The sequence below is a fragment of the Dromiciops gliroides genome, chromosome 1 (genome assembly GCF_019393635.1).
Source record: "Dromiciops gliroides isolate mDroGli1 chromosome 1, mDroGli1.pri, whole genome shotgun sequence".
In the NCBI taxonomy this organism is placed as follows: Eukaryota; Metazoa; Chordata; class Mammalia; order Microbiotheria; family Microbiotheriidae; genus Dromiciops; species Dromiciops gliroides.
Window position 1 is genome coordinate 626725799 of NC_057861.1, and position 25825 is coordinate 626751623.

At 44.6% G+C, this 25825-nt stretch overlaps 2 protein-coding genes across 3 annotated transcripts in view; one reads left to right on the plus strand and one right to left on the minus strand.

Moving 5' to 3' along the window:
* Window positions 1-281: 281 nt before the first annotated feature.
* Window positions 282-14993, minus strand: RPUSD1 (RNA pseudouridine synthase domain containing 1). 2 transcript variants are annotated; one of them, XM_043978443.1, is made up of 7 exons: window positions 14886-14993; window positions 9327-9494; window positions 6768-6963; window positions 5841-5964; window positions 4279-4381; window positions 3725-3826; window positions 282-1193 (listed from the first exon to the last, which is right to left on the minus strand). In XM_043978443.1, the coding sequence occupies exons 3-7, from the start codon at window positions 6947-6949 to the stop codon at window positions 790-792; spliced, it is 915 nt and encodes a 304-aa protein (XP_043834378.1). In that variant the 5' UTR covers window positions 6950-6963; window positions 9327-9494; window positions 14886-14993; the 3' UTR covers window positions 282-789. The 2 variants fall into 2 exon arrangements, with proteins under 2 accessions (XP_043834378.1, XP_043834377.1); XM_043978442.1 differs by having other exon boundaries at window positions 14875-14956.
* A 168-nt stretch (window positions 14994-15161) lies between these two features.
* CHTF18 (chromosome transmission fidelity factor 18) overlaps window positions 15162-25825 on the plus strand; it is a 58648-nt gene continuing 47984 nt past the window's right edge. The window contains exons 1-4 of the mRNA XM_043979304.1: window positions 15162-15356; window positions 18942-19199; window positions 21422-21566; window positions 22654-22855. Coding sequence (XP_043835239.1) covers window positions 15266-15356; window positions 18942-19199; window positions 21422-21566; window positions 22654-22855 — 696 coding nt within the window. The 5' untranslated portion in view covers window positions 15162-15265. The remainder of the gene's footprint in view (window positions 15357-18941; window positions 19200-21421; window positions 21567-22653; window positions 22856-25825) is intronic.

A 25825-nucleotide genomic window follows, 5' to 3' on the forward strand; every position in this document is an offset into this window, starting at 1 on the left:
TCAATAAAATAGTCTTTTGTCTCTCAGGCCAGAAAAGCCCAAAGTTCCAGTAGAGATCTATTTCCCCTACCCTCATTTTGGACAATCTCCTGACACATGGGAATAATAAAATAATAATAATAATAATAATAAAAATAGCATTTATGTAGTGCTTATTATGTGCCAGTCACTAGGCTAAATGCTTTACAAATATTATCTCATTTGATCCTCACAACAACCCTGAGAGGCAGGTGCTATTGTTATCCTTATTTTATAGATGAGGAAACTGAGGCAGATAGCGGTTAAGTGACTTACCCAAGGTCACACAGCTAATAAATGTCTGAGACTGGATCTGAACTGAGGTCTTCCTGACTCCAGATCCAGTGCTCTGACCACTGCACCACTAGCTGATCCCTACTCACTAGACCATTCAGGATGGTGAATCCCCATCTGTCCCTGTACTGTAGGTGCCCAGGGCTGGGGAATCAGGGGGTTAGCTGTTTCCCTTATGGCACAGGCTTGAAAATAACTGCCTGAGTCCCAGCCCATCCCAATCCCTTGGGGATCGTGTTGATGTTAAACTCCCTCTGGTTTGGGGATATTGGCTACAGGAGGTAGGGAAGCTGGTGAGGGGAGGGAGGGAGAAGAAATCCCTCTCCGGCAGAGCCTGGCCTCCCAGTAAGCCCCTTTTCCATCAAACTCAATGTCTGGGGAAGAGGGATGTTCTGTGCCTGGGAATGAGTAGGGTTTCCTGGTGACACATCACTGACCTGCCTCCAAGGACAGGCAGAGGGGGAATCAGTGCACAGTTCAGTTCCCTGGTTCCACGGCCCATTCAGCCAACCACTGCTGGCACCTGGCCCGCTGCTCCTCCGATTCTTTGGCCCTGACCTCTTGGGTGACCATGTCTCGGCCCACGTCCTTAGGCAGAGGTGAAGTTTCTGCAGGGGCTGGGTCCACAGTGGCCTTCACGGCCTCAATGACTTGCTCCAGGGGGTGGACCAGTTGTTGGGGCTGCCAGTTAGCATCCAGCTCGGGTACGAAGGGGTCGGGCGTGCTCACCTCGATGAGCTCCCCGCTCGTGGGGATGCGGAGATAGAAGGCATGCAGCATCATACGGAATGGGCGGCTGTCCTTCTTGAAGCTATAGGTGAAGTCGCCCACAATGGGGTGCCCACTGCTGCTGCAGTGGACTCGCAGCTGATGGGTCCGGCCTTTGGGAGAACACAATGTCAAGAACACATCTGAACCCCGGGGTTAGCCCTCCCATCGGGGACCCCGGCACAAAAGCTTTTAGAGAAAGATCTTTCAGACATCATTCTCCAAAGGACACCTCGGACTGTCTCAGGCTCATCAAACCCTGAGCTGGAAGGGACCTCAGAGAGGTTCTAGTCCCATCCCCTTACTTAAAAAAAAAAGGGGGGCAGCTAGGTGGCGAAGTGGATAGAGCACCGGCCCTGGAGTCAGGAGTACCTGAGTTCAAATCCGGCCTCAGACACTTAACACTTACTAGCTGTGTGACCCTGGGCAAGTCACTTAACCCCAATTGCCTCACTAAAATTTAAAAAGTTAATTAATTAATTAAAAAATTTTTAAAAAAGGAAATGTCCAGTAAGTGTCTGAAGCAGGATTTGAACCCAGATCTTCCTGACCCCACTTTTGGAGTTCTAGCCATTGCACCAGCCTACCTGCCTCTAAATGAAAGATCACGCTTCCATAGCACTTAACAGCTAAAGAACTCTTCTGACAACAGCCTTGGGAGGGAGGGAGTGAAAGGAGCATTATTTACATTTACAGGTGAGGAAGCTGGGCCTGAGAGGGGCAGGGCACACCCGGGATAGGTGGTGGAGCCCGAGCTGGGCCAAGTCCAGGGCTTTTCTCAACGTAAGGCTCAAGTTTCTTGGGGTTTGGGGGTCAGTGGTGAGCACTTGAGACTCCTCTTCCCCAATCTCTGGCTAAACAGGATGGGCACCAGTCATTCACGGGCCAAAAGAATTGTTCATTCTCCTTTCTCCTGTTCTCTTCTTTCACTCCTGCATATATTTTCTAGTCCAGTCTGCTTCCCTCCACTAGCACCCCCACCCCCCATCCCTCTCCAGAGCAGCCAGCTCCAAACTTTTTGATCATACACCCCTATCAGCAAAAAAAAAAAAAAATCGAGCACACATCCCCAATACGTCTTTTTATTCACGAATGACATACTATACTAATGAAAGCATACATTATAAAACATATTTTAAAATAGACATTTTAAAAGGATGAAAGAATATTTGATCTCAGAGTCAATAGGAAGCCACTGGAATTTATTGAGTAGGGGAGTAATATGGTCCAAGAGTGGTTTTAGGAATATCAGTTTTCAGTTTGGCAGTGGTATGGACAAAGGATGGGGGAGGGGAGGGACTTGAGGCAGGGAGACCAATTAGGAAACTGGAAATAGTTCAGGACAGAGGTAGTGAAGGCCTGAACTAGGTCCATGGTTATGGAAGTGCAGACAAGGGGATAGGTGCCAACAGATGTGGTCGAGATAAAAAGGGCAAAATTTGGCTTTCTGGGATGAGGAAGAATAAAGATCCCAGGGTAGTGAACCTAAGTGACTGCAAGGATGGTGGTACCCTTGACTGAAAGGGGGGAGTTTGGAAGAGGGGGTGAGACGGGGGGACAAGGCTCTCATTGTCTCCAGCTCAGAGGAGGTACCACAGCCATGATGTCAGCTAGAGTGGGAAGGGGACCAGGGTGCGGATGTTGTTGAGGGAGAGAGGTGTTGCCTATAGAGTTACTATAGGTGCCTGGGTCATGAGTAGGTCAGAAGCCCACTCCCATCTCCCCATTCCCAGAAACCCCATGGAGCCACAGGAGGCCACGATGGAAGGGGTAAGACTGAGGTGTTGAACAAGACTGGTAAAAAAAGGGTGGTGCAGTTATGTTGGAATCAACATAACTACTGATGCAAACCATTTTCCTTCTCTCTGATTAGCTGATCTCATAACCCCCTGGGGTCCTACAGAGTCTCCATTTGGGACCCCTTGCATAAATGTCAGTTAATAACATAATAGAGCCAAAAAACCTGGGTTTGAATCCAAGCCCTGTCACTTACTGGGCAAGTGACTTACCCGACCCGGCCACCTCATCTACAGTATGTCTAATTCAAGATTGAATAAGATGCTAAAGAATGCTACTATTCACATCCTGGCAGAGAGGGGATAGGTTTAGGGTAGAAAATGAGACTGATATTTTTGGACATAACCAATAAGGGAATTGTTTTGCTTGAATATGCCTATTTCTTATATGGGCTTTGTTTTTCTTTGTTTTGCTCTTTTTTTCTCCCCAGTGAGGGAAGGAAGTAGAAGAGAAAATAGTTTTTAAAGAAATTTTTTAAAGAATTAAATTTTTAAAATAAATAAAAATGAGCTTAGTCTAGATGACCTTTAAGGGATCTTTAAGCCATGAATGCTAAGCTCTGAAGTTACTGAATCTCACTGAGCCTCAATTTCCCTATCTGTGAAAAAGGTATCTAATTCTTGGTACAGGATGAGGGCTGAATGGGAGGATGCTTGTGAGAGTACTTTAAAAATTAGGGCTCTGCAGATATTAACCCTTTCTTAAAGGGAAGGCTGCCTAGTTCACCATCCAGGCTTGGGGAGGCCCAACACACAGAAGCAGCCACCTGCCTCACCTGCTCACTACAAACATTCAGAGCCCTCCCCTGACCTTGGCCAGGTGAGCTGTGGGGTGGTGGCTCCCTTACCTGTGAGGGGCTGGAGGAGGACTTTGGAGGCTGGGTCACTATCATACATCCCACGCTCCAGGACCGTCAGTTCCGTCAGGCACGGCTTGGCATTCTCACAGCCTGGGGGGTGGCAATGGGAGAAGGGAAACTGTGGAATGCCCATTAGTCAGCCCAGCTGCCCTCCCCCTTCAACAAATCCTGGCTTGAAGAAATCCTCTAAAGGATTTGCACCCATGTCCTTCTCTCCACTGGCCCAAGGGTTGTCCCTTTCCTTTCAGCAGCAACATTTCCTTAGACAACACCTCTATTTGTTGTACCCTTAGACCTTGGGTTCCCTGAGGGTTTATTCTTGCCTCAGAAGCACAAAGTTGTTGCACCTCATTCAATACTGGCCGAGTGATAGAGTATGACCCTAAAATGAAATTCACTCATATGGAATGAATGCCAGTCCTGCCCTCTGTCAGTTTACATTCCAAGGCTATGTAACAAAAGAGCAGCCTGAGAGTTAAGACCACACCCACTTGGGCAGTCCAGTACAATGAGAGGAGGCTGAGCAGGCCCAGACTCCCTACCTTCTGTCCCTTCAATACACATCATGTGGGTCAGGCCTTCGGTCGTATTCTTCCCAATGGCATGATTGATGGTCATCCTGCTCTCTTGCACGTGGCCTCGAACCTTTGGAACAGGAAGAAGTCATGCCACTCTGAGAATACTCAAAAACAATTCAATAAATGCCTATTTAGTACCTACAATACATAAGGAGACCCATAATAATCTGCCCACTTGGAGTCAGGAGACCTGGGTTCTAATTCTAGATTTGTTTATCCTTCATTCTCGAAGAGGACCAGAACATCAGGAGGTGATGCCATGACTTGTAAAGAATTGGATTTAAGGGAGGGAGGGCTGTGCAAGGTCACCAACTTGACCATCTCCTCCAGAACCATCTGGGTCCAGTGGCAAGATATACATCAGGATGACTGGAGATGGTCCCAGATGTTTGAGGCAATTAGGGTTAAGCAACTTGCCCAGGGTCACATAGCTAGTACGTGTCTGAGGTGAGATTTGAACTCAGGTCCTCCCAACTTCAGGGCCAGTGCTCTATCCAGTGTCCCACCTAGCTGCCCCATTCTGGACTAGACACTAATTGTGTGACCTCAAGGAAGTTGCCCGCCTTCTTTAAATATGAGTTTGCTCATCTGTAAAATGGGGATAATATTTATACTACCTAACTTACAGAGCTGGTGGGAGGAAACTTTTATACTCTAAACCACCATAGAAATGTATATCATCATATCATCATCACCATGGGCTCAGTTTAAGCCTCACCTCCTCTAAGGGGCCTTCCCTGACTGCTTTAGCTCCATACCAGTCTCTCCAAACTCCTTCAGCAGTTAATTACTGCCACACAAATCAATACCTGATCACAAACTATCTCTCGTGGAATACTCTATTTCAAATCAGATAATACTTGCCAAGTGTTTAGCGCAGTGCCTGGCACATAGTAGGCATTATACAAAGGTTTATCCCCTTCCCACACTCCCTCCAACTCGTAACATCATCCTCTAGTTCACCTATATTTTTGCTGTGTCCCACAGTGTCTGGTCAAAAGAGTAGGCTTGGTGAATGAATAACTGATCCCTCTAAAACAAATGGGGAACGTGTCCCTCCCTGGGTAATCTCCGTGGAGGGCCTTGAATGCAAGGCTAAGGTATTATGGACCAGGAGCCTTGTGAAGGATGGACAGGCAGCCACACAAAGGCATGGATAGGGAGTCATTTAAAAGCTTCTGAGCACAGTAGTAATGACTAATTTAGGGATTCCCCCCAAACATCCCAAGCTTTCTTTTGTGATAACCTATCAAAGCCTGGGGATTGTTTTTTTTTATTTTTGGGTTTTTTTTAGTGAGGCAATTGGGGTTAAGTGACTTGCCTAGGGTCACACAGCTAGTAAGTGTTAAGTGTCTGAGGCCTGATTTGAACTCAGGTCCTCCTGAATCCAGGGCCAGTGCTCTATCCACTGCGCCACTTAGCTGCCACCTGGGGGTTGTTTTTAAGGGCATCGATGGTAGGGAATGGCCATCAAGGACACCCTAAGCTAAGCCACACTCCCACAGCCCCCGGCTGGGCTTACATACCAGAGCAAGGTAGGCTTTGGTGACCTGCCGTTCCTTGAAGCACTTGTAGGCCCTGCCAGCTGCTGCCTTGTTCAAAGCCACGCAGAGCGCTCCACTGGTGGAGAAATCCAGCTGATGACAGAACCTGGGGGCAGACACAAGACCCACGGACATCACTTTCCTCTATGGGAAGAGAGCAAGGCTAGGCAGGGGCTCCTGCTCCTGTGCACCATGGACAGCAGGGAGCAGTGTGGTGCAATAGAAATGACCACACTTCTGGGTGGGAGACCCACATCCCTCCCCTCCCCATGAGCTCTGCTGATGACTTCACTTGCTGGGAAACCCTGAACAAATCACGCTTTTTATTTTGAACCACAGATTGGGAGTTAGAAAAGATGTCAGAGGTCATTGCAAGCCAAACCCTTTATTTTAGAGATGAAGAAACTGAGTCCTTGCCCAAGGTCATACATGTATTAAGTGATGGAGCAGGGATTGAAAATCAAATCCCTCCGAATCCAAAATCCAGGGCTTACTCCATTGCATCAGGGTTGTCTGAGACTCAGTTTCCTCATCTGTAAATACTTGAGCTACCTCCTTCACAGGGATGCTTGCTGGGAGGCTTAGCTGAGATGACATGTGCCAAAGAGACTTGAAAACCATAAAATGATGCATTAAAGTGTGAGTTGCTATGATTTTTATTAAGATAAAAACCTACAAATGTTAAGTTGGAAGGAACTTCATAGAAGAACATCCTCTTCATGGAAGGAAACAGGCCCAGGAAAAGAGGCTAAACGACTTGTCTAGGGCCACTGGGCCACTTATTTCCCACATGGCAAATTAGTGCCAACAGTAGGATGAGAGAAACCAGGTTTTGTGCCTCCCAATTTGGGGGCCCTGCCTTTATCAACACCTCCATTCCTGATCCCCAGGGAACCCCAGGCCCCACACCTGAAGCCGTAGTATGTGTCAGGATCAGCCAGCTCTGGGAACCGGTGTTTCAGCTGACTCTGCAGGGTCAGGGTCTCATACCACATCTTGCTGTCGATGCGGAGGTCCCAATGCTTGTTGACCACGATGAAATCCGAGCTCTGGTAGAGAATGGAGAGGTTCTCCATGCGCCCTGGCTCCATGGTGGGCTTGAAGTCTGTCAAACAATAAAATGAGGGCGTACTCTTACCAGAACCAATGGCTACCTTCCTTCTACCAAGAGGGGCAATCCCAAGCTGATCCTCTGTCAATCAACAAGAATTTATTAAGCACCTACTATGTGTCAGTCTCAATGCTAAGTGTCCAGAAGCAGACACAGTGGGAGAAGTCCCGGGATAAACTAACATGAATTTGTAAAATGGTTTAGATGGGATTTCAGGTACAACCAATAATGCAGAAAGATGCTTTTTCTCACACAAAACTCATGGATTCTGAAGGAGTTAAAACTCGTGCAATCAGAATAATTCTCAACTTTCAATTACACAGTGGTGGATGTGCAAAAGTGCTGGACACCAGGACAGCTTCACCCTTTTGGTTTCTTTAGCCACTGCCCCTCCCCAAGGCTGGCCAGTGTGCACCCAGGAGGCTCCCTCTTCATTTTATTTATTTTATTTTATTATTTTTTTTGCAGGGCAGTGGGGGTTAAGTGACTTGCCCAGGGTCACACAGCTAGTGTCAAGTGTCTGAGGCTGGATTTGAACTCAGGTACTCCTGAATCCAGGGCCAGTGCTTTATCCACTGCGCCACCTAGCTGCCCCTCCCTCCTCATTTTAGATGAAGCCAGGTGACCATCCGCAAGGGCCACTTCTCTTTAACTTGACATACCCTTACAGTCACAAGTACATATGTCTTAAGACCCCAATTCACTCCTGGCTCAATAACCATCAGAACCTTGGATTCAGAGTCAAATCCTGTCTCTGACACTCATTAGCAATGTGCCCTGAGTAAGTCCACTTCCACCTCTCAGAAGACAGTAACATTTGCATTATTTATCTTGAAGGGTTGTTTTGAGAAAAGCAATTTGTAAGCCTTCGAGTGCTGTAGAAATGTGAGTTATGATTATATACTGTAACCTTCCCGAGGTTCAGAGGGCGGAGGTTCAACGTCCCCCCATCCTGCCCCTCTAGCTTCCCCCACAGGGTCCTGCACACAGCAGGTGTTCAATAATGCTGCTTACATTACAGAAATGAATGACTGAGAGAAAGCTAAATCTGTAAGAAGCTACCAGGAGAGGGAGGGACCCACCCAGGGAGAAACTACTTTAAGTAAATTTGATTTAAACAACTGTCTAAAGGTTCAAAAGAAACACATGAAATGTTAATCCCTTAGGCTCAAAAGGATTCTTTCTTTAGAGAGTTCCCAGTAAAATTCCTTAAGATGGCTTGATCACCCAGGGGCACTGAAAAGAAAACTTGAGATAGATAAATTCATCTCCCACTTTCTGGGAAACGTGTCTACCTTACAAAACAAATATGTTTGATTTCACTGGCATGAAACCCCCTCCACCAACACAGATCCTAGCCTTTCTATAAGCTAGCAGTAGCTAGGTGACTTGTCGATCATCACATGGCTAGAAGGTTTCAGAGGGAGGATCTGAACTCTTGACTCCACATTTACATTCTATCCACCATGCATTTTCTTCTCTGTTAAAACAAGGTGATGGTGATGACAATAACAGCTCATTTTTCCATTCCAGAGCACTGGGCCTTGAGTCAGGAAGACTCATCTTCCTGTGTTCAAATTTGGCCTCAGACAAGTATCTCAGGCAAGTCTCTCTTTCTTTCTTTCTCTCTCTCTCTTTTTTTTGGCAGGGCAATAAGGGTTAAGTGACTTGCCCAGGGTCACATAGCTAGTACATGTCAAGTGTCTGAGGCCAGATTTGAACTCAGGTCCTTCTGAATCCAGGGCTGGTGCTTTATCCACTGTGTCATCTAGCTGCCCCCTGGGAGAATCTCTCAATCCTGCTTGCCTCAGTTTCCTCATCTATAAAATGAACTGGAGAAGGAAATAGCAAACCACTCCAGTATCTTGGCCATGAAAACTCCAAATGGGGTCATGAAGAGTCAGACACAACTGAACAACAACATTTTTTCATAGTGATTTATCGTTTAGAAGGTGCTTTTCCCACATCACCCCTATGAAGCAAATATGCCCGTCTTTATTGTACACAAAAAGAACACAGGTCTGGGTAGGATGAATAATTTGCCCAGGGTTAGATGGCTAATAAGAGGAAGAAAAATAATTTGAATCCAGGCCTTCTGAAAACAAGTCAAAGACTCCAACTACACCACATAGCTATTTCTGCAATACAATATAAAGCCAAATTGAAATGTCTTGGGAGTCGTCTGTAGCACCGGCATAGGGGATTGAGAATAGCCTTCGCAGGTCCATTTACAAATATTCTTAAGCGCCTTTCATTTCCTGGAAACCATCTTAGCCTCAGAACAGCTCAGTCAGGCAGGTCAGGTATGCCGACCTGTGGATAGAGAAACAGAGGCCCAGAAAGGTCACAGAACTTACCCCAAATCACCCAGAGAGTCAGCAGACGAGACAGAAACAGAGTCCAAGTGTTGGGTCTTGGAGTCCCATGCGCTGTTCAGTAGATCATACTCTTTCTGTGACTCCTCTCACTTCAGGGCTGCTGGAAGGAATAAGGAGGCTGGAGGAGAGTCCAGGCAGCATCTCTGACTGTGGAAACAGGAAGACAGTGCTTCCGTCAGAACTCTCTGGAGGAGAAACCCTGTCTAATAGCTGGAGCCTATTATCTTAGTTAATAGGTCACTGAATGTTGAGTTAATAAGGGGCCTCAGTGATCAGAGGAGGAAACAGTAGTACCACTGATTTCTAGAAAGGCCCCACTCACCATGGCTGTGATTCCCCCATCAATCACCAAGCTTCCACTAAGCCTTTACAATAATGTACTAGGGACTGGGCTCAGCTCTGGGGATACAAAGAAGAAGCAAAGAGAGTCCCTGCCTTCAAGCAGTTTATAGCCTAAAGCAAGAGATGGCAGATAGATTAGATAGATAGACAGATAGATAGAGAGAAAGATAAATATAGATAGGCACCTCTCTCTCTCTCTCTCTCTCTCTCTCTCTATATATATATATATATACACATGTGTATGTGTGTGTGTGTGTGTAAATTAGAACACACAAAATAAATGCAGAGTAGACAGAAGGTAAACTTGGAGGGAATGGCATTAATATTAGGGAGAAGGAGGGGAAGCAGAGAGGAAGCAACCAGGAAAGGCTTCCTAGAGGAGGTGGCGCTTAGCTGAGTCTCAAAGGATGCTAGAGACTCTACAAGTCAGAGGCTGGGAGGGGAGAGCAGTCCAGGCCTGGGGAATGACTATTGTAAAGGCAGAGAGATGGGAGACAGAGTTATAGAAATGAAAGAAAAGGGGGCAGCTAGGTAGCACAGTGGATAGAGCACCGGCCCTGGAGTCAGGAGGACCTGAGTTCAAATCCAGCCTCAGACACTTAACATTACTAGCTGTGTGACCCTGGGCAAGTCACTTAACCCCAATTGCCTCCCTAAAAAAAAAAAAAAAGAAATGAAAGAAAGGCACTCAAGGAAAGCCAATAGGCCAGGATGTCTGGACCCCAGAGTACTCAGAGTTGTGTAGAATGTAAAAAAGATTGAAAAGGTTGGAGAGGGCCAGGTTAGATTCTATGTAGGATTCAAAACTCCCTTTCCTAGACACCACTTCCCTACATGTGATCTCTCTCCCATTAGAATGTAAGTTCCTTGAGGATAGGCACTGTCTTTTTTTCTGCTTGGATTTGTATTTCCAGAGCATAGCACAGTGCCTGGCACACAGTAAGTGCTTAATAAATGTTTGTTGACTTTTTTCCAATCTTTATACTCAGTACCTTGCTAAATACTTCAAGAGAATGGGCTGAGAAAGACTAAGGACAGAGAAAGAGACAAGGACAGAGGGAGGAACAAGGGTTGGGTAAGGAAGTAGGTTTGCTTTTTGGTCTCAGGGAGGCATCCAGCCAGAGCCACTGGCCTTGAAATCAGGAGACCTCTATTCTAACCCCAACTGGGCCATTATACTTCGTTGTGACTTTTTGGGTGTGTGCAACCTCGGTAAAATGAAGGGCAGATGACTTTTTACATTCCTTTGACAGGATCTGATTTCAAACTGGACAGGATCTCAGTGGTCACCTAGTCCAACCCCTTTCATTTTACAGATAAAGAAACTGAGGCACACATCTAATAAGTGACACAAGTTCCCCAAGGTAAGTTGTCACCCTGAATCATCAAAGACACAAAATTTATATAGCTACAACCCTACCTATTTCTCCTCCCCGCCTCCCTGTCCCGTATGCTTACTTCCCTTAAACTCTCTTCCCAGAAATCAAAGAAAAAGACATTTGAAGAATGAAAAATAAAAGGTAAGAATGCAATAACATTAGCTAGGTTTGTAGACTGCCAGGAAGAAATGACAAATGGCTTCCCACAATCTACTTAATGGAATAAATGAAGACCTTAATTGAGGCTGAGGGGAAATGAGGACCCTAATGGAAGTTGGGAGGAATCAGGGCTCCTGGGCCAAACCTCTTGGGATTTTCAGGAACCTGGCCAAGTTCCTAAGCCATCCAACTCCAGTGTGTGGAATGAGGCACTTAACTGGAGAAAGAACACAGCATTGTTCAAGGAGATGGGAGGGACAGAAAGTTACGTCTTCATGGAGTTTACATACGGTCTAACAAGGGGACAAGACACAAATACACAAATACAGGTAGTTCTAAGCCACAATATACCATGATAAATACATGGGAAAGATGACAGGTGAGGGGGAGAGCTGGGACCAGCCAGAAGGAGGGGCACATGTTTCACAGAGCATGTAGAAATCTAGTTCAGCTGTGTTTTACAGAGATATGCTATAGATCTTTTTTTTAAATTAAGATTTTATTTTTTTCCCGTTACATGTAAAGATAGTTCTCAACTTTTGTTTATGCAAGCTTTCCAATTTCAGATTTTTCTCCCTCCCTTCCCCCTCCCCTAGACAGCAGGTAATCTGATATAGGTTTTATATATATATATATATATATATATATACACACACACATACACACACACACACACACACAATAACATTAATCCTATTTCTGCATTAGTCATGTTATAAGAGAAAAATCAGAGTAATGATGAAAAACCTCAAAATAGAAAAAACAACAGCACCAAAAACAAAAGAAATAGTACGGTTCATTCAGCATCTATACTCCACAGTTCTTTCTTTTTTTTGGATTTGGAGATCCTCTTCTATCATGAGTTCCCTGGAACTCTTCTATACCATTGCATTGGTGAGAAGAATATAGTCCATCACAGTAGATCAACACTCAATGTTGATGATACTCTGTACAATGTTCTTCTGGGTCTGCTCATCTCACTCATCATCAGCCCACGCAAGACCCTCCAGGTTTCTCTGAACTCCTCCTGCTCATCGTTTCTTACAGCACAATAGTATTCCATTGTATTCATATACCACAACTTGTACAGCCATTCCCCAATTGATGGGCATCCCCTCAACTTCCAATTCCTTGCCACCACATAAAGAGGGGATGCTATAGATCTTTTTTTTTTCTTTTTTTTTTGGTTAGGCAATTGGGGTTAAGTGACTTGCCCAGGGTCACACAGCCAGTAAGTGTTAAGTGTCTGAGGCCGGATTTGAACTCAGGTACTCCTGACTCCAGGGCCAGTGCTCTATCTACTGCGCCATCTAACTGCCCTGCTATAGATCTTGAAGAGTCAAGGAAGCATGCTGGGAGAGGTGGCGTTTGAACTGAGCCTGCTCAGGAGATGAGAAATGTACCTTTCTACCTTTTTTTAAAAGTACAGTGGAGGGGGCAGCTGGGTGACGCAGTGGATAGAGCACCGGCCCTGGATTCAGGAGGACCTGAGTTCAAATTCGGCCTCAGACACTTGATACTACCTGTGTGACCCTGGGAAAGTCACTTAACTCTCATTGCCCTGCTCCCCCCCAAAAAAAAAAAGTACAGTGGAAAAAGCACTTACCTGGGAATCTAGAGGTCCCGCCCCTGAAGTTTACCACCTCTGTAACTTTGTGTAACTTACTTAACTTGCCTGGGCCTCGATATCCTTATTTGTGCAATGAAAGGAGTAGATCAGATGGCTTTTGAGATTATTCCTAGCTCAAAAAAGCTATGACATTATGAGGACTGGCACATTCATGCCTATTACCAGAAACGAACCTGTCTCTAGTACTAGAGGGGAATGTGAAGATCATTTGACATCAATAGGCTATTCATTTCCTTATGTGGAGCCCCTAAAAAGTCTATGGTAGGACCAGGCTTCTGAACACAGCAGATGTGTTGAGGAGGGCTCAGGGACACCCCTCCCCCTCCCCGTCCCCAACAGACCCTTGTGCCTGGATGTGTGTGTGTGCTGGCGTGCGCACATTATATATATATATATAATAGTACATATTATATATATTATTTATATATAATATGTACACTGTCTTTCAATAAATAATAAAGAAGAGGGTTCTCCAGTCAAGATAGCAGAGTAAGAGGTTCAAAGAGTACAAGCGCCTCACAAAATAACAGAATTCACCAAGGAAAAGAAAAAAAAAATTTAAACCCACAAGAAAAAAAGGTATCCAAAATAATAAGGATGATGATTTTTTTAAAAAATGAGTGCTGATTTGATTTCTTTTAAATATGGAACTGCAAAAGCTAAAACAAGAGTCATATAGACCTGTAAATGGACAGCTTAGAGGAAGTTAAAAAAAATCTTGAGAGGAACTCAAGTTAGAGTTAAAAGATGCTTTTAAAAATGGAGGGGGAAAGAAGAAAAGGGCTAACAGGAGAATAATGGAAACAATGAGTAAAATTAACAACACCAATCTATAGTGGTAGACAATTATACAGACAATGCAAATTAACGGGAGACTGACTCAGAAAAATCACTAAATTGTCCAAAGAAGTTTAGAACATGCAAAATCAAGTCAAGATAAGTAAAAATGCAGTACTCCCAGGGTCAGACATGCTAGGATTTTTTAGAAAAACAAGAATCTAGAGGGGATCTTCCAGGAAATAGTCAAATAAAACTCAGAATTAGCCTCCCTAGGCACCAGCATTCAAACGGATGGCACGAAACCCCGTTGAAGAATACTACAACATTCAAACTCCAATGATACAAAGATGATACACCCCCACCACAACAGGAAACAGGCTCGGAATGTTGGGGATGGGTCGCCATGCACATTCTCTCCAATGATCCCCCAGTGGTACTTAGATTGTGTGACACAGGGTGAGATTAGGGCTCAACCTGAGGCCAGTGGGATTAAGAGAACCGAAATTCTTTTGTCCCCCCGGACGCTACCAGGCTAAAAACAAGGTTCTCAACCTTCCAGCCTCATTAACACCGCAAAGACAAAGATTAATGGAATGTCAGAGGGGAAGGAACCGAGGAGACCAAGTAGTCCAATCTCCGCACTTTTTACATTAGGAAACAGGCCTAAAGAGTGGAAGAGACTTAGCCAAGGTCACCCAACTAGTTAAAGTGCTGGAGGTGGGACACTGCGAGGCGGTATTTCGCAAGCATACCCCAATTTCCCGGGGGTTGGCAGGACTAAAACCCTCCAACCCTCGTCCCATCCAGAGCCACACAGGGGTGACGACCCGGGCCAAGCAGCTCTTGGAGGGCAGGGAGCCCACACTCAAGCCAGTCCAGGACCACCACTAGCAGCACGGCCCCGGAGGCCAAGGTCCAGGTCCTAGATTCCACTCCCCAATAAAGATGCATTGGAGAGGCAAGTCCCGGATCCGAGCGGCCAAGCTGTCATGCCAACCCGGGGCGGGATGGGGCGGAGCGGGGGGCAGCCCTGGAAGCACGGCCCGCTTACTTCCTCCCACGGGGAGATCCGCACTTCCCAGGCTGCACGCCAGCGTCCCAAAGTCGCACAGGAAGAGGCAGCCTTCACCGGAGCAGCGTAAAGATCCCACCCGCTGGAATCTACCCGAAGAAGACCTCCCCCCTCACCCCCCGAGCAGCCTCCGGCTCCGGCCCTCTGATGTACTACGCGAGTTACCTCAGACTCACCCCTGCTTAGCCTTTCCGCAGTCCGGAGAGCGTGCACCACCAACCTCCGGGGCCACGGTAGCTGGCCATACTCTATCTTCCAGTTGTTGCATTGGCTTCTCCGCCCCGCCTTCGTGGCTAGATAGAGAGCCACGCTGGCCAATGGGGGAGGACGTAACGCCCCCCCAGTCGATCCCGGGACGGTGATTGGCTGGAGTCGGATGGAACGCTCCCGGAATTCGCCGAGGAAAAGGGTGCGCGCGCACCCCGGCGCGCCGGCTAAGCGCGGGTCTTTCGGACCAGCAGCTGGGCGTCGGGGCAGCCTCAGGTGTTTGGGCTAGAGACCCGCGCCCAGGGGCTCTTGAGGCCCCTGCTGAGTCCGCCGCCTGTTTGGAGCCGCGATGGAGGACTACGAGCAGGAACTATACGGCATCGAAGATGAGTTCGAAGACCAGTTTGCATCCGAGTTGGAAGTCTTAGCGGAGCTGGAAGGTGGGTGAGGAGAACCTCCCGGGGCTGCGGCCGGGGAAAGGGGGGCAGGGTTGGGCTGGGGAGACTGGCCAGTCGACACCCCCTCCGCTTCGGGAGACCTGCAGGAAATGCGGGACTGGGAGCCGTGCTGGGTGAGAAGAGCAGAAGCTTTATGGGGACGACAGCTCTGGCCCTACGATACTGTCCTGTGGCTGCATTCGTGGGACTAGTTTCTGGCCCCTATGAGCAGTGAGCATCCCTTGCAAATGTAACGGTTAGCCCGGTGGACTTGAAATCGGGATGGCCTGAGTTCGAATTCTCTTCTACACACTTCCTACCTGTGTGTCCCTGGGCAAGTCACCTCTCTCAGCCTCAGTTTCCATCAGTAAAATCAGGATAACGATAGAACTTTCTTCTCAAGGTTGTTGTAAGGCTTTTTAGAAACCTACTCTTTTTTTTTTTTTGGTGGGGTAATGAGGGTTAAGTGACTTGCCTTAGGTCACACAGCTAGTAAGTGTCAGATGTCTGAGGTCCGATTTAATTCAGGACCTCCTGACTCCAGGGCCGTTGCTCTATCCACTGTGCCGCCCCTCTCCTCAACCCTACTCTTTTAAAAACTACTCTTATTAGCTACTATTATTATTATTGTCGAGGCAATGTGGCACAATACAGTACCGGCCCTGGAGCCAAGACTTCAAATCCTGTCTCAGATACTAGTATGTGACATACCAAAACTTATGGGATGCAGCCAAAGCAATCCTTAGGGGAAATTTTATATCTCTAAATGTTTACACGTATAAAATAGAGAAATAGGAGATCAATGAATTGGGCATGCAACTAAAAAAGCTAGAAAAAGAACAAATTAAAAATCCTCAATTAAATACTAAAATAGAAATCCTAAAGATACTAGTGTGTGACCCAGGACAAAGTACCTCTCTGAGCCTCAGTTTCTTCCTCTGTAAGATGAGAATAATAATAACACCTACTTCTCAGGGTTGTTGTGAGTGTAAAGTAAACAACGTAAACCTTAAAGCACTATATAAACATGAATTGTTCGTATTTTGTGTAAGAACTCTAGGCACAGCAGTTTGTCTAAGTACAGACACCAAGAAACAGAACTTAAGCATCAGCCACTCTCCATTCCTCTCGCCCTTTGGAGGCTTTCCTCACCTTGTGCCATAATCACCACTTTTCCAGTGTAGTGTAGTACAGGTAACTCTGGCCTAGGTGGTGGAGGAGACCCTGGGTTTGGGCCCCCACTACCTTGTGTATCTCAGCCTCAGTCTTCTCATCTGTCAAATAGGGATAATAAAAGTTTGCACTACCTCTCACGAGGATGTGAGGAAAGCACTTTGTATATTGAAAAAGCACTTAAGAAAAGTGAGCTGGGATTACTTCTGGGTTTTATTTCCAGCTTTGCTACCTCAACCCAGGCAAAGCAGGTCCCTTTTCTGTGGCCCATTTTCCTCATCTGAAAAATAATTGATGACAATTCTTGCACTTCCTGTCTCAGAAGTCTATGGTACACTTAATATGGAGGATATGTATATGTATGATATCTTTATATAAATATGTATATATGATAGATATAGCATAAAGGATGTTAATGGCTACTGAATCCAGTCTCATCCTTTTACAGATGAGGAAACTCAGACACAAAAGATTAAGTGACTTGCCTAGGGTCACACAGAAACACCATGAACTAAATCATAAAAACACCTTAGAAGCAGAAGCTGCTATTGTTGTCATAACTGTTATTGTGGTTAAAATAGAAGCCACCATCATAGAATTACAGATTTAGAACCGAAAGAAACCATAGTTAGATACTGTCTAGTCCAGTCTCTTCATTTTACTGGAGGGAGAAGAACTTGTAAATATAAGTAACAATAATAATAATAATAATAGCTAACATGATGTAGCACTTATTATCTAACTTCCTTGAGAGTAAAGATTGTCTTTCTTATTGATATCACCAGCTTTTTTTTCTGATAGAAGTATTTTATTTTTTCCAGTTACATGTAAAAATAGTTCTCAACATTTGTTTGTACAAACTTTCCAATTTCAGATTTTTCTCCCTCCCTCTTGTCCCTCCCCCCTCCCCTATACAGCAGGTAATCTGATATAGATATGCATATATGATATGATATATGATATGCATAATCTAACAACATGGAATAAATGCTTGTGTCAATACTAAAACAAGAATCCTACTGCTTAAATCTTTTTTTGTGTGTGTGAGGCAATTGGGGTTAAGTGACTTGTCCAGGGTCACACAGCTAGTAAGTGTTAAGTGTCTGAGGCTGGATTTGAACTCAGGTACTCCTGACTCCAGGGCCGGCGCTCTATCCACTGTGCCACCTAGCTGCCACTTAAATCTTTTTTTTTAAGTAATAACATTTTTATTTATAGTTTGGGGTTCCAATTTTTATTCCTCTTTCCCTCTATCTCCTCTCCAGTAAGCAGATATGGGTTATACAATTATGTAAAACATTGCCATATTAGTCATTTTATAAAAGAAAACTTGAATAAAAGAAAAAAATGAAAGAAAGTGAAAAATAGCATGATTCATGCTTCATTCTGTGTTCCATCAATATCAGTTCTTTCTTTGAAGGTGGATAGTGTGTTTCATCAATAGTCCTTTGGGATTGTCTTGGATCATTATATTGTTGAGAATAGTTAAGTCATTCACCATTCTTCATCAAACAATATTGCTGTCTCTGTGCACAATGTTTCCATGGTTTGTCTCACTTCACTATACATCAGTTCATAGAAGTCTTTCCAGGACTTTTTGAAATCATCCTGCTTGTCATTTCTTATAGCACAATAATATTCCATCACTATCGTATACCACAGCTTGTTTAGCCATTCCTTAATTGATGGACATTGCTTTGATTTCCGGATCTTAGCCACCACAAAAAGGTATCCCCAGCTCTTAGCACAGTGCCTGGCACATTGTTGTTCAGTCACATCTGCCTCTTCCAGTGCACCATAGCATACCAATACTCTCCATGGGGTTTTCTTGACAAAGATACTGCAGTGGTCTGCTATTTCCTTCTCCAATGGTTTAAGACAAACAGAGGTTAAATGAATTGCCTAAGGTCAATTGTCTGAGTTCAGATTTGAATTCAGGTCTTCCTGACTGCAGGCCCAGCACTCTGTCCACTGAGCCACCTAGCTGCCTTGCCTGGCACATAGTAGGCACTTAATAAATACTTATTGTCTGTTGATTATTTGATCATCACAACAATTCTGTGAGGTAGGTATTATTATAATTCCCATTTTGTAGTTGAGAAAACTGAGGCAGACAGAGATTAAATAACTTGTCCAGGGTCACACAACTAATAAGTATCTGAGGACAGATCTGAACTCAGGTCTTCTTCACTCTAGGCCCAGGGCTCTAACCACTGCTCCCCTTAGCTGTCTCCACTGATGAGGAAAATGAGACCCATATAGGTTAAGTGGTCACACAGTAGTGAACAGAGGCAGGATTTGAATCCAGGTCCAAAGCCACTGTATGATAACTATTGCTATGAGGTTTTTTTGTTCCTTGCTCCTAGAAATGTCTCCTTCCCTTCTAGCCTATGACAATGTTGGTTTTTCTTCCAGGAAATCGCTCTCTCCCACCAGCCAGAGCCTCACAACCCCCAAAGAACAAGCTAACATTTGAACAGGCCATTGCTTCTGGGGATGTCATTCCTTCCTCCATTGGCATTCACCACCAACAAAATGGCATTTCCCCCCGCAAAAACTGCCCGGATGTTGGGGACGGCAGCTCCAAGAAGAAACGGGGCCTGACTGTTGACCTCAAGGGACAAGAGGAAGAGAAGGACTCTGAGTTTTTATTCACAGGAGACCTCACATGCAGTAAGTTGCCAAACCACCTTGCTGCTAGAGTGGGGATCAGAGCCTGTTAGATCACATAAGCAGGCTCACCAAACCTAAGGACACAACAGAGACCTACCTTGAAACCTATAACAAATTATGGAAGAGATCTCAGAAGTCACCTAGGCTGGGGGCAACTAGGTGGCGCAGTAGATAAAGCACCTGCCCTGGATTCAGAAGGACCTGAGTTCAAGTCTGGCCTCAGACACTTGACACTTACTAGCTGTGTGACCCTGGGCAAGTCACTTAACTCTCATTGCCCCACCAAAAAGAAAAAAGAAAGAAGTCATCTAGGTGAACTCCCCACATGAAGTATAATATCGTGATAAGTAGCCATCCAGCCCCCACACAGACCTTTCCAGGAGCAATAAACTCTCCAAGGCAGTCCATTTGACTTTCACGTGGAGGAAGAGTTGGCAAAATGGAGGGCCAAATATGCCAGCCACCTATTTTCATATAGCCTACAAGCTAAGAATGGTCTTTAATTTTTAAATACAATAGAACTTTTATTTTGTGGGGACCTAAAAAATGATGGCAGGCCATTCCAGTAGGTTTCTGACAGCTGATATAGACAGCTGTAATTATAGGCAGCTCAGTAGCCCAGGGGATAGAGTGCGAGGCCTAAAGTCAAGAAGACCTGAGTTCAAATCTGGCCTCAGACACTTACTTAGCTGTGTGACTCTGGGCACGTCACTTAACCCTGTTTGTCTCAGTTTCCTCATCTGTAAAATGAGCTGGAGAAGGAAATGGCAAACCACTCTAATATCTCTGTCAAGAAAAACCTCGAGTCAGACACAACTGCAAATAATAAACAACAATCATTACAACAATTTATTCTTCTACTGCATCAAACTCTTCTCATAACTTACAACCATTGCTTCTAGTTCTGCCCTGTAGAGCCACAGGGGAAAGAAAATCAAATCCTCTCCATCCCATAAGCATTTTTTGGTTTTAATAAATATTTTTTATATTTAATATTTATTTATATTCCATTATGTTTTCTATTTCCCATTATATCTCTTGTTCTCCTACTCCCAAAGGAACATCCATCATAATAATAGCATTTATATGATGCTTTAAGGTTTGCAAAGTGCTTTACACATACTTCATAGTATCCTTAAAACAACCTGGAGAGGTAGGTCCTATTATTATTCCCATTTTATAGATGAAGAAATTGAGGCAAGGAGAAGTTAAGTGACTTGCATGCAGGTTTGAACTCAGTTCTTCCAGCTCCAGGAATAAAAACAAAGAGGAATAAACAGTTCATCAAAACTAACCAGCAGATCAGAAAAAAAAATCTGACACGATGCCCATGTATCAAACCCACTGTCCTCCCGCATGGCCTTCTTTTTTCTTTGGGGGCCAAGCTTCAGCAAGCTTTTATTATAAATACCTACATGGGAATGCAAAGACCCAATGATGTTTTGTCCCTGCCAAGTCTACAAATCCCCGGTTCCTTCAATTATTCCATAGCATGGTTTAGAAACCAATCTTGTCACTTTCCTCTGAACATGCTTGTGCACATCCTTCCTAAAATGCAGCAAGGAGGCTGATGTAATCATGATTCTAAAATGGAACATATGCCAAGTACCAGATATGACCTGGAACTATCACCCTGGCCTTCTGGATTCTAGATATCTATGATGAGCTGGGCCTTCTCTGGTCTCAATACCTTTTTTTGGCTTTCTCATTTCAGGACAGATCACAAACTGTCTCCAGTTTGCCCCAGGAGCAGTGGTGTCAAACTAAAAAAGAAACAATAGGCTGACTGCACAGTGACTTAGAAACCCATAGATTGTCATTATCTATGTTCTGTTGTCATTTAATTTATTTTGTTAAATATTTCCCAGTTAAATTTTAATCTAACTCCCAATTGCAATCAGGAGGATTGAAATTCAGGAACTTGGTGCCTTGAGAGGTGGCCTTGGCCTTGGGAAGAGGTTCCCTAAGGGTTTAGGCCTATTCCCAGGTGACAGAGATGAAGTAGCTTATTTAGAGTAGCTGAGGTGCTTGAGGACTGATATCCCTAACCTCCAAAGGATGATGTTTTTGATGAATGAGTTGAGGAAGCTCTTGGATCCTGGTTCCACCCCTTTTACCAAGGCATTAAGGGATACTGGAAATTAGGGGGCAGGCCTAGAGAAATTTAGGCACCTGATGCCTCTGTCCAGGCTCTTCATTACTTCCACATGGTGTTCCAACAGCACCTAAGCCTAAGAGGCAGAAGATGGAGGTAGTCAAGAAGCTGACCTTTGGCCTAGAGGAAGAACCAATCTATCCTGACTCCCCTCCCAAGGATATCACCCCACCCCTTTCTCCCGAAGACTTCCAAGAGGCCTGGAGCAACAGGTAGGTGTGAGTATAGCAAAGTGGCTACTGTGCAAAAGCAGTGAGGTATTTATTAAGCACCTACTACATGCTGGGCGCATTGCCAAGCAATGAGGATGCTGGTTGGTTGGTTAGTGGTTGGTTGTTGTGGATGAGAACCAAAATGACATCACTATGTTGGAGTCAAGGTATAGTGTGTCTGACTGTGGTTCATCAAACCAGTACAAGTTTGGAAGGTTCTACACACAGGTCGGGCACAAATGGTCCATTTGGAGTGGAGTTGTCTCTAAATTTGCACAACTCACATTTCTTTTGAGCTGCTGCAATTCTGCATTTCACTCATAGAGAGCAGTTCTGGGGATACAAAAAGAGGCAAAAAACCCCCAATCTCTCTCCTCACAAAGCTTACAATCTAGTGGGGGAGATAACAGGCCGAGGAAAGGCACTGGAATTAAGAGGGGCTGGTATGATGGAAAGAACACAAGACAAGAGTCAGTAGCTCTGAATTCTGGTTTTGGCTTAATACAGTCTGTGCCTGGATTCCCTCTTCTGCAAAGTGGAGTAGTTACCCTACTCAAAAGAGTCAGATGGGACGATGAGTGTGAAAGGTAGGAACCATTGTTGTACAGTGGTAACAGTGCTGCTCTTGGAGTCAGAGACTTGAGTTCAAGTTATTGCTCCAAAGCTTAGTAGCTCTAAAACACTGGGCACATCACCATAACCTCTCTTGAACCTATTCCCTGATTTTAAAGATGGGAACGATAAATGCTTGCCCTCCCGAACTCAGGAGATTCCTGGGACAGAAGCTCTTTGTAAATCGTAGAGTGTTGTAGAAGTGAATAATTGATAATATTAAATACATTATTAATAAATGTCATTCTTATTTTTTAGAGGAGGGAAATAGAGCCCAGAATAGAAAAGTGACTTGCCTGGTTAACACAGCAAATTAGTAACAGAACTTAGGTTGGAATCCTACCCAATTCCCAGCTCTTTCCACTGTACAAAATTGGGAAGTTGGTAACTGAAATGGGGATGGGAAATTTTGTCTCCGGACCCTCAGACTTACTTGCTCATTAATAATTGCGTTTATCCCCTGTGGACGCTATAGAGACTTAGACAAACTTCTGGACCAAGGGCCCTTAGACATCAGTGATGTGGGTCTCCTGCAGATGACACCACCTGTTTGCAGAGACAAGAAACGAGTTCTGAAACGCCCCCCAGTCCTGGAGGAATATGTCAATGTGACGTCCACAGATGGCACTAGAGTCTTCATGGCGTTAAAAGACGACCCATCGGGAGTAGGAGTAAAGGTAAGAGGAACTGGAGGATTGGCTGAGCCTTCAGTGTTCTACCCACATGATATAGGCCCTTCCTTCAAGCAGCTCACAGTCTAATATGGGGGGAAAGACAAGTACATAAATGACTGGTGCAAGGGGCAGTGGGATGAGTGTGCAAAGGCATAATCCAAGCAGAGTGTGGGAAAATGAAGAAATTTCAAGAGTGAGATGATACTAATTATAGCTGAATTTACATAATGACTTCAGACGAGCAAACCACTCCTCCAGTCTTCACAACAGTCCTGGTAGGTGGGGACTACAGGCATCATCCCTATTTTTCAGATAAGGAAACTAAGCCTTATAGAGGCAAAGTGACTTGTACTTGCTCATACAACTAGTAAGTATCAGAGGTAGGATTTGAACCCAAGTTTTTCTGACTCCAGATTCAGTGTTCTTCCTTCTTGATCATGTTGTTTCTCTTCCATCTGCAGTGGCTAGAGGCAGGGCAAGGGAACAAGCAATTATTAATGGTTTACTGTGTGCCAGGTGCTTTGGAGGTGAATGGCAGGGGTGTCTGAGTTGAAGAAGAGGACTTGAAAAAACAGAGATGGGAAGAAAAAAAGAGCATACTATATTCTAGGCCACTGCATTAGCAAAGACTTGGAGATAAGAGATGGCAGGAAAAAAATAGGAGATGGAAAGTAGTCCATTTTGACTTCAATGTAGGATACATGAAGATGAGTAGTATGAGCTAGAAAGGTAATCTGGAAGGTGATGATGGTGATAATGGCGGTGGTGGTGCTGCTGCTGGTGCTGGTGCTGCTGCTGGTGTCAGTGGCAGCAATGATGATGATGGAGGAGGAGGAGAAAGAGAAACCCCATAGCACTTTAAGGTTTATAAAGCATTCTCCTCACAACAGTTCTATGAGATAGATCATGGAAAACCTTGAATTCTAGGATCAGAACCATCTCATTTGTTCAACAGACAGTGTGATTTTCTGGTGGAAGAGTGTTGTGATGACAGTGGCCTGTTAGAAAGTAGTTGTGGTGATGGGTTTGAAAGGAAGTGATAATGAAAAGTGAAGTGAGCTGAACCAGGAGAACATTGTACACAGTAATAGCACTATTGACCAGCTGTGAATGGTTTAGCTGTTCTCAGCAATACAGTGATCCAAGACAATTCCAAAGGACTCATGATGAAAAATGTTATCCTTCTCCAGAGAAAGACCTGATGGAGTCTGAAATGCAGATTGAAGCATACTCTTTTTTTTTTTAACTTTATTATTCTTGGGGGTTTTTTTGGTCTGCGTTTCTTTTTTTCTTTTCTTTTTTTCTTTCTTTCTTTCTTTTTTTTTTTTTTAGGCAATGGGGGTTAAGTGACCTGCCCAGGGTCACATAGCCAACAAGTGTCAAGTGTCTGAGGCCGGACCTGAACTCAGGTACTCCCGAATCCAGGGCCGGCACCTTAACCTCTGCGCCATCTAGCTGCCCCTGGTCTGCATTTCTTTTGCAACATGGCTAATATGGAAACGTTGCAAGACATTGCATGACTGTATGTATATAATCTATATCAAATTGCTTGCCTTCTCAAGGAGAGGGGAAGGAAGAGGGAGAGAATATGGAACACAATACGAAATGAATGTTAAGGTTTTTTGTTTACATGTAATTGAGAAAAAAATTAAATGAAAAAGGAGAGGGGGGTTGATAGGCAGCAGGACCAATAGGAAGATTGTTACAACAATTAAGGTAGAAGAAATAAGGTCCTGAACTAGAGTTTTGATGGTAGAAAGGAAATGAGAAGCAATAGAATCTGGCATCTTATTAGAAGTAAATGGGGGCAGCTAGGTGGCGCAGTAGATAGAGCACTGGCCCGGGATTCAGGAGGACCTGAGTTCAAATCCGCCCTCAGACACTTAACACTTACTAGCTGTGTGACCCTGGGCAAGTCACTTAACCCCAATTGCCTCACCAAAAAAAAAAACACAACCAAACAAAAAGAAGTAAATGAATGATCTAGAGACTGAGAGATGATGGGACAAATCATTTGAGGATGCTGAACTTTCAAGCGTTGGTGCCTGGGAAGATACTCATGTTCTCAACAGAAAGAGAAATTAGGGAGAGAGGCAAGTTTTGGAGAAACAAGATGATGCATTCAGATTTGTATATAGTAAGTTTGAGGCACCATTGAGATCTTCCAGAAAAATAGCAGTTGGAGATGAATGACCCAATTCTTAGCCCAGTGTTCTTTTCACTGTTCAGAACTGGGATAGAGCTTGATAGAGCCCAGGAAAGAGATTGGCTCTGGAGATGGAGATCTAGGATCTAAGACATTTTTCATCATTGGGCTATTGGCCCCATGTGGTGGGCTCAGTCTGACTCAGGCCTAGGAGTTTAGGTTCAATATTGGAATAAAAACAGACACTTGTAAGTCATCCAACAGTCCAAAAAATGGAGATCTACTTAGTCATAGCATGGACATTTGTAGAAGGATAGTCATCAAGGATATAGTCCTATGGTAGATAGGCACAACACTCCCCAACACACACACATACTCACCCCCATATTGAAAGGGTCTGGTCAGGATATTGGAACATCAGCCAGGCCTGAAGGGCCCTCGCTCTTTCTTGGTAGTCTTTTTTTATGCCCTTAGGTAACCAGGAAGCTCCATGAACAGGTAGGGCCTGTCTGGTCCAGTCACGTCTAGGAGATAATTTCCTTGGATTTTAGGAAAAGAATTAGCTTAAACCTGTAATTAAATGTGTGGTCGCCTTATTTCTGTCCCAAGTTTGGGTAAAATTAGCTGGGTTATCTAATATATTTGTTACTTATAAATTAGAAACTTTAGCACCAGTTTTGGGGCATTAAGCGTTTATTGAAGAATACCAAATATTAGTAAAAAGGGAACACCTGGGTCGGAAAGTCAAGAAAAGGCCTATCTAGCCTAGAGATCAGCCTGGCCTGTTTCTTTTTTCAAGTCCTTTTTCAAGGTGTTTGAGAGAGAAA

Excerpts from the sequence above, each read along its gene's own strand:
- RPUSD1 (XM_043978443.1), bottom strand. The coding sequence starts at position 6,949 with ATGGAGCCAGGGCGCATGGAGAACCTCTCCATTCTCTACCAGAGCTCG. Across the intron at positions 3,827-4,278 it reads GTGTATTGAAGGGACAGAAG|GCTGTGAGAATGCCAAGCCG; the intron begins GTAGGGAGTCTG and ends GCCACCCCCCAG. Across the intron at positions 1,194-3,724 it reads CCTCCTCCAGCCCCTCACAG|GCCGGACCCATCAGCTGCGA; the intron begins GTAAGGGAGCCA and ends GTTCTCCCAAAG.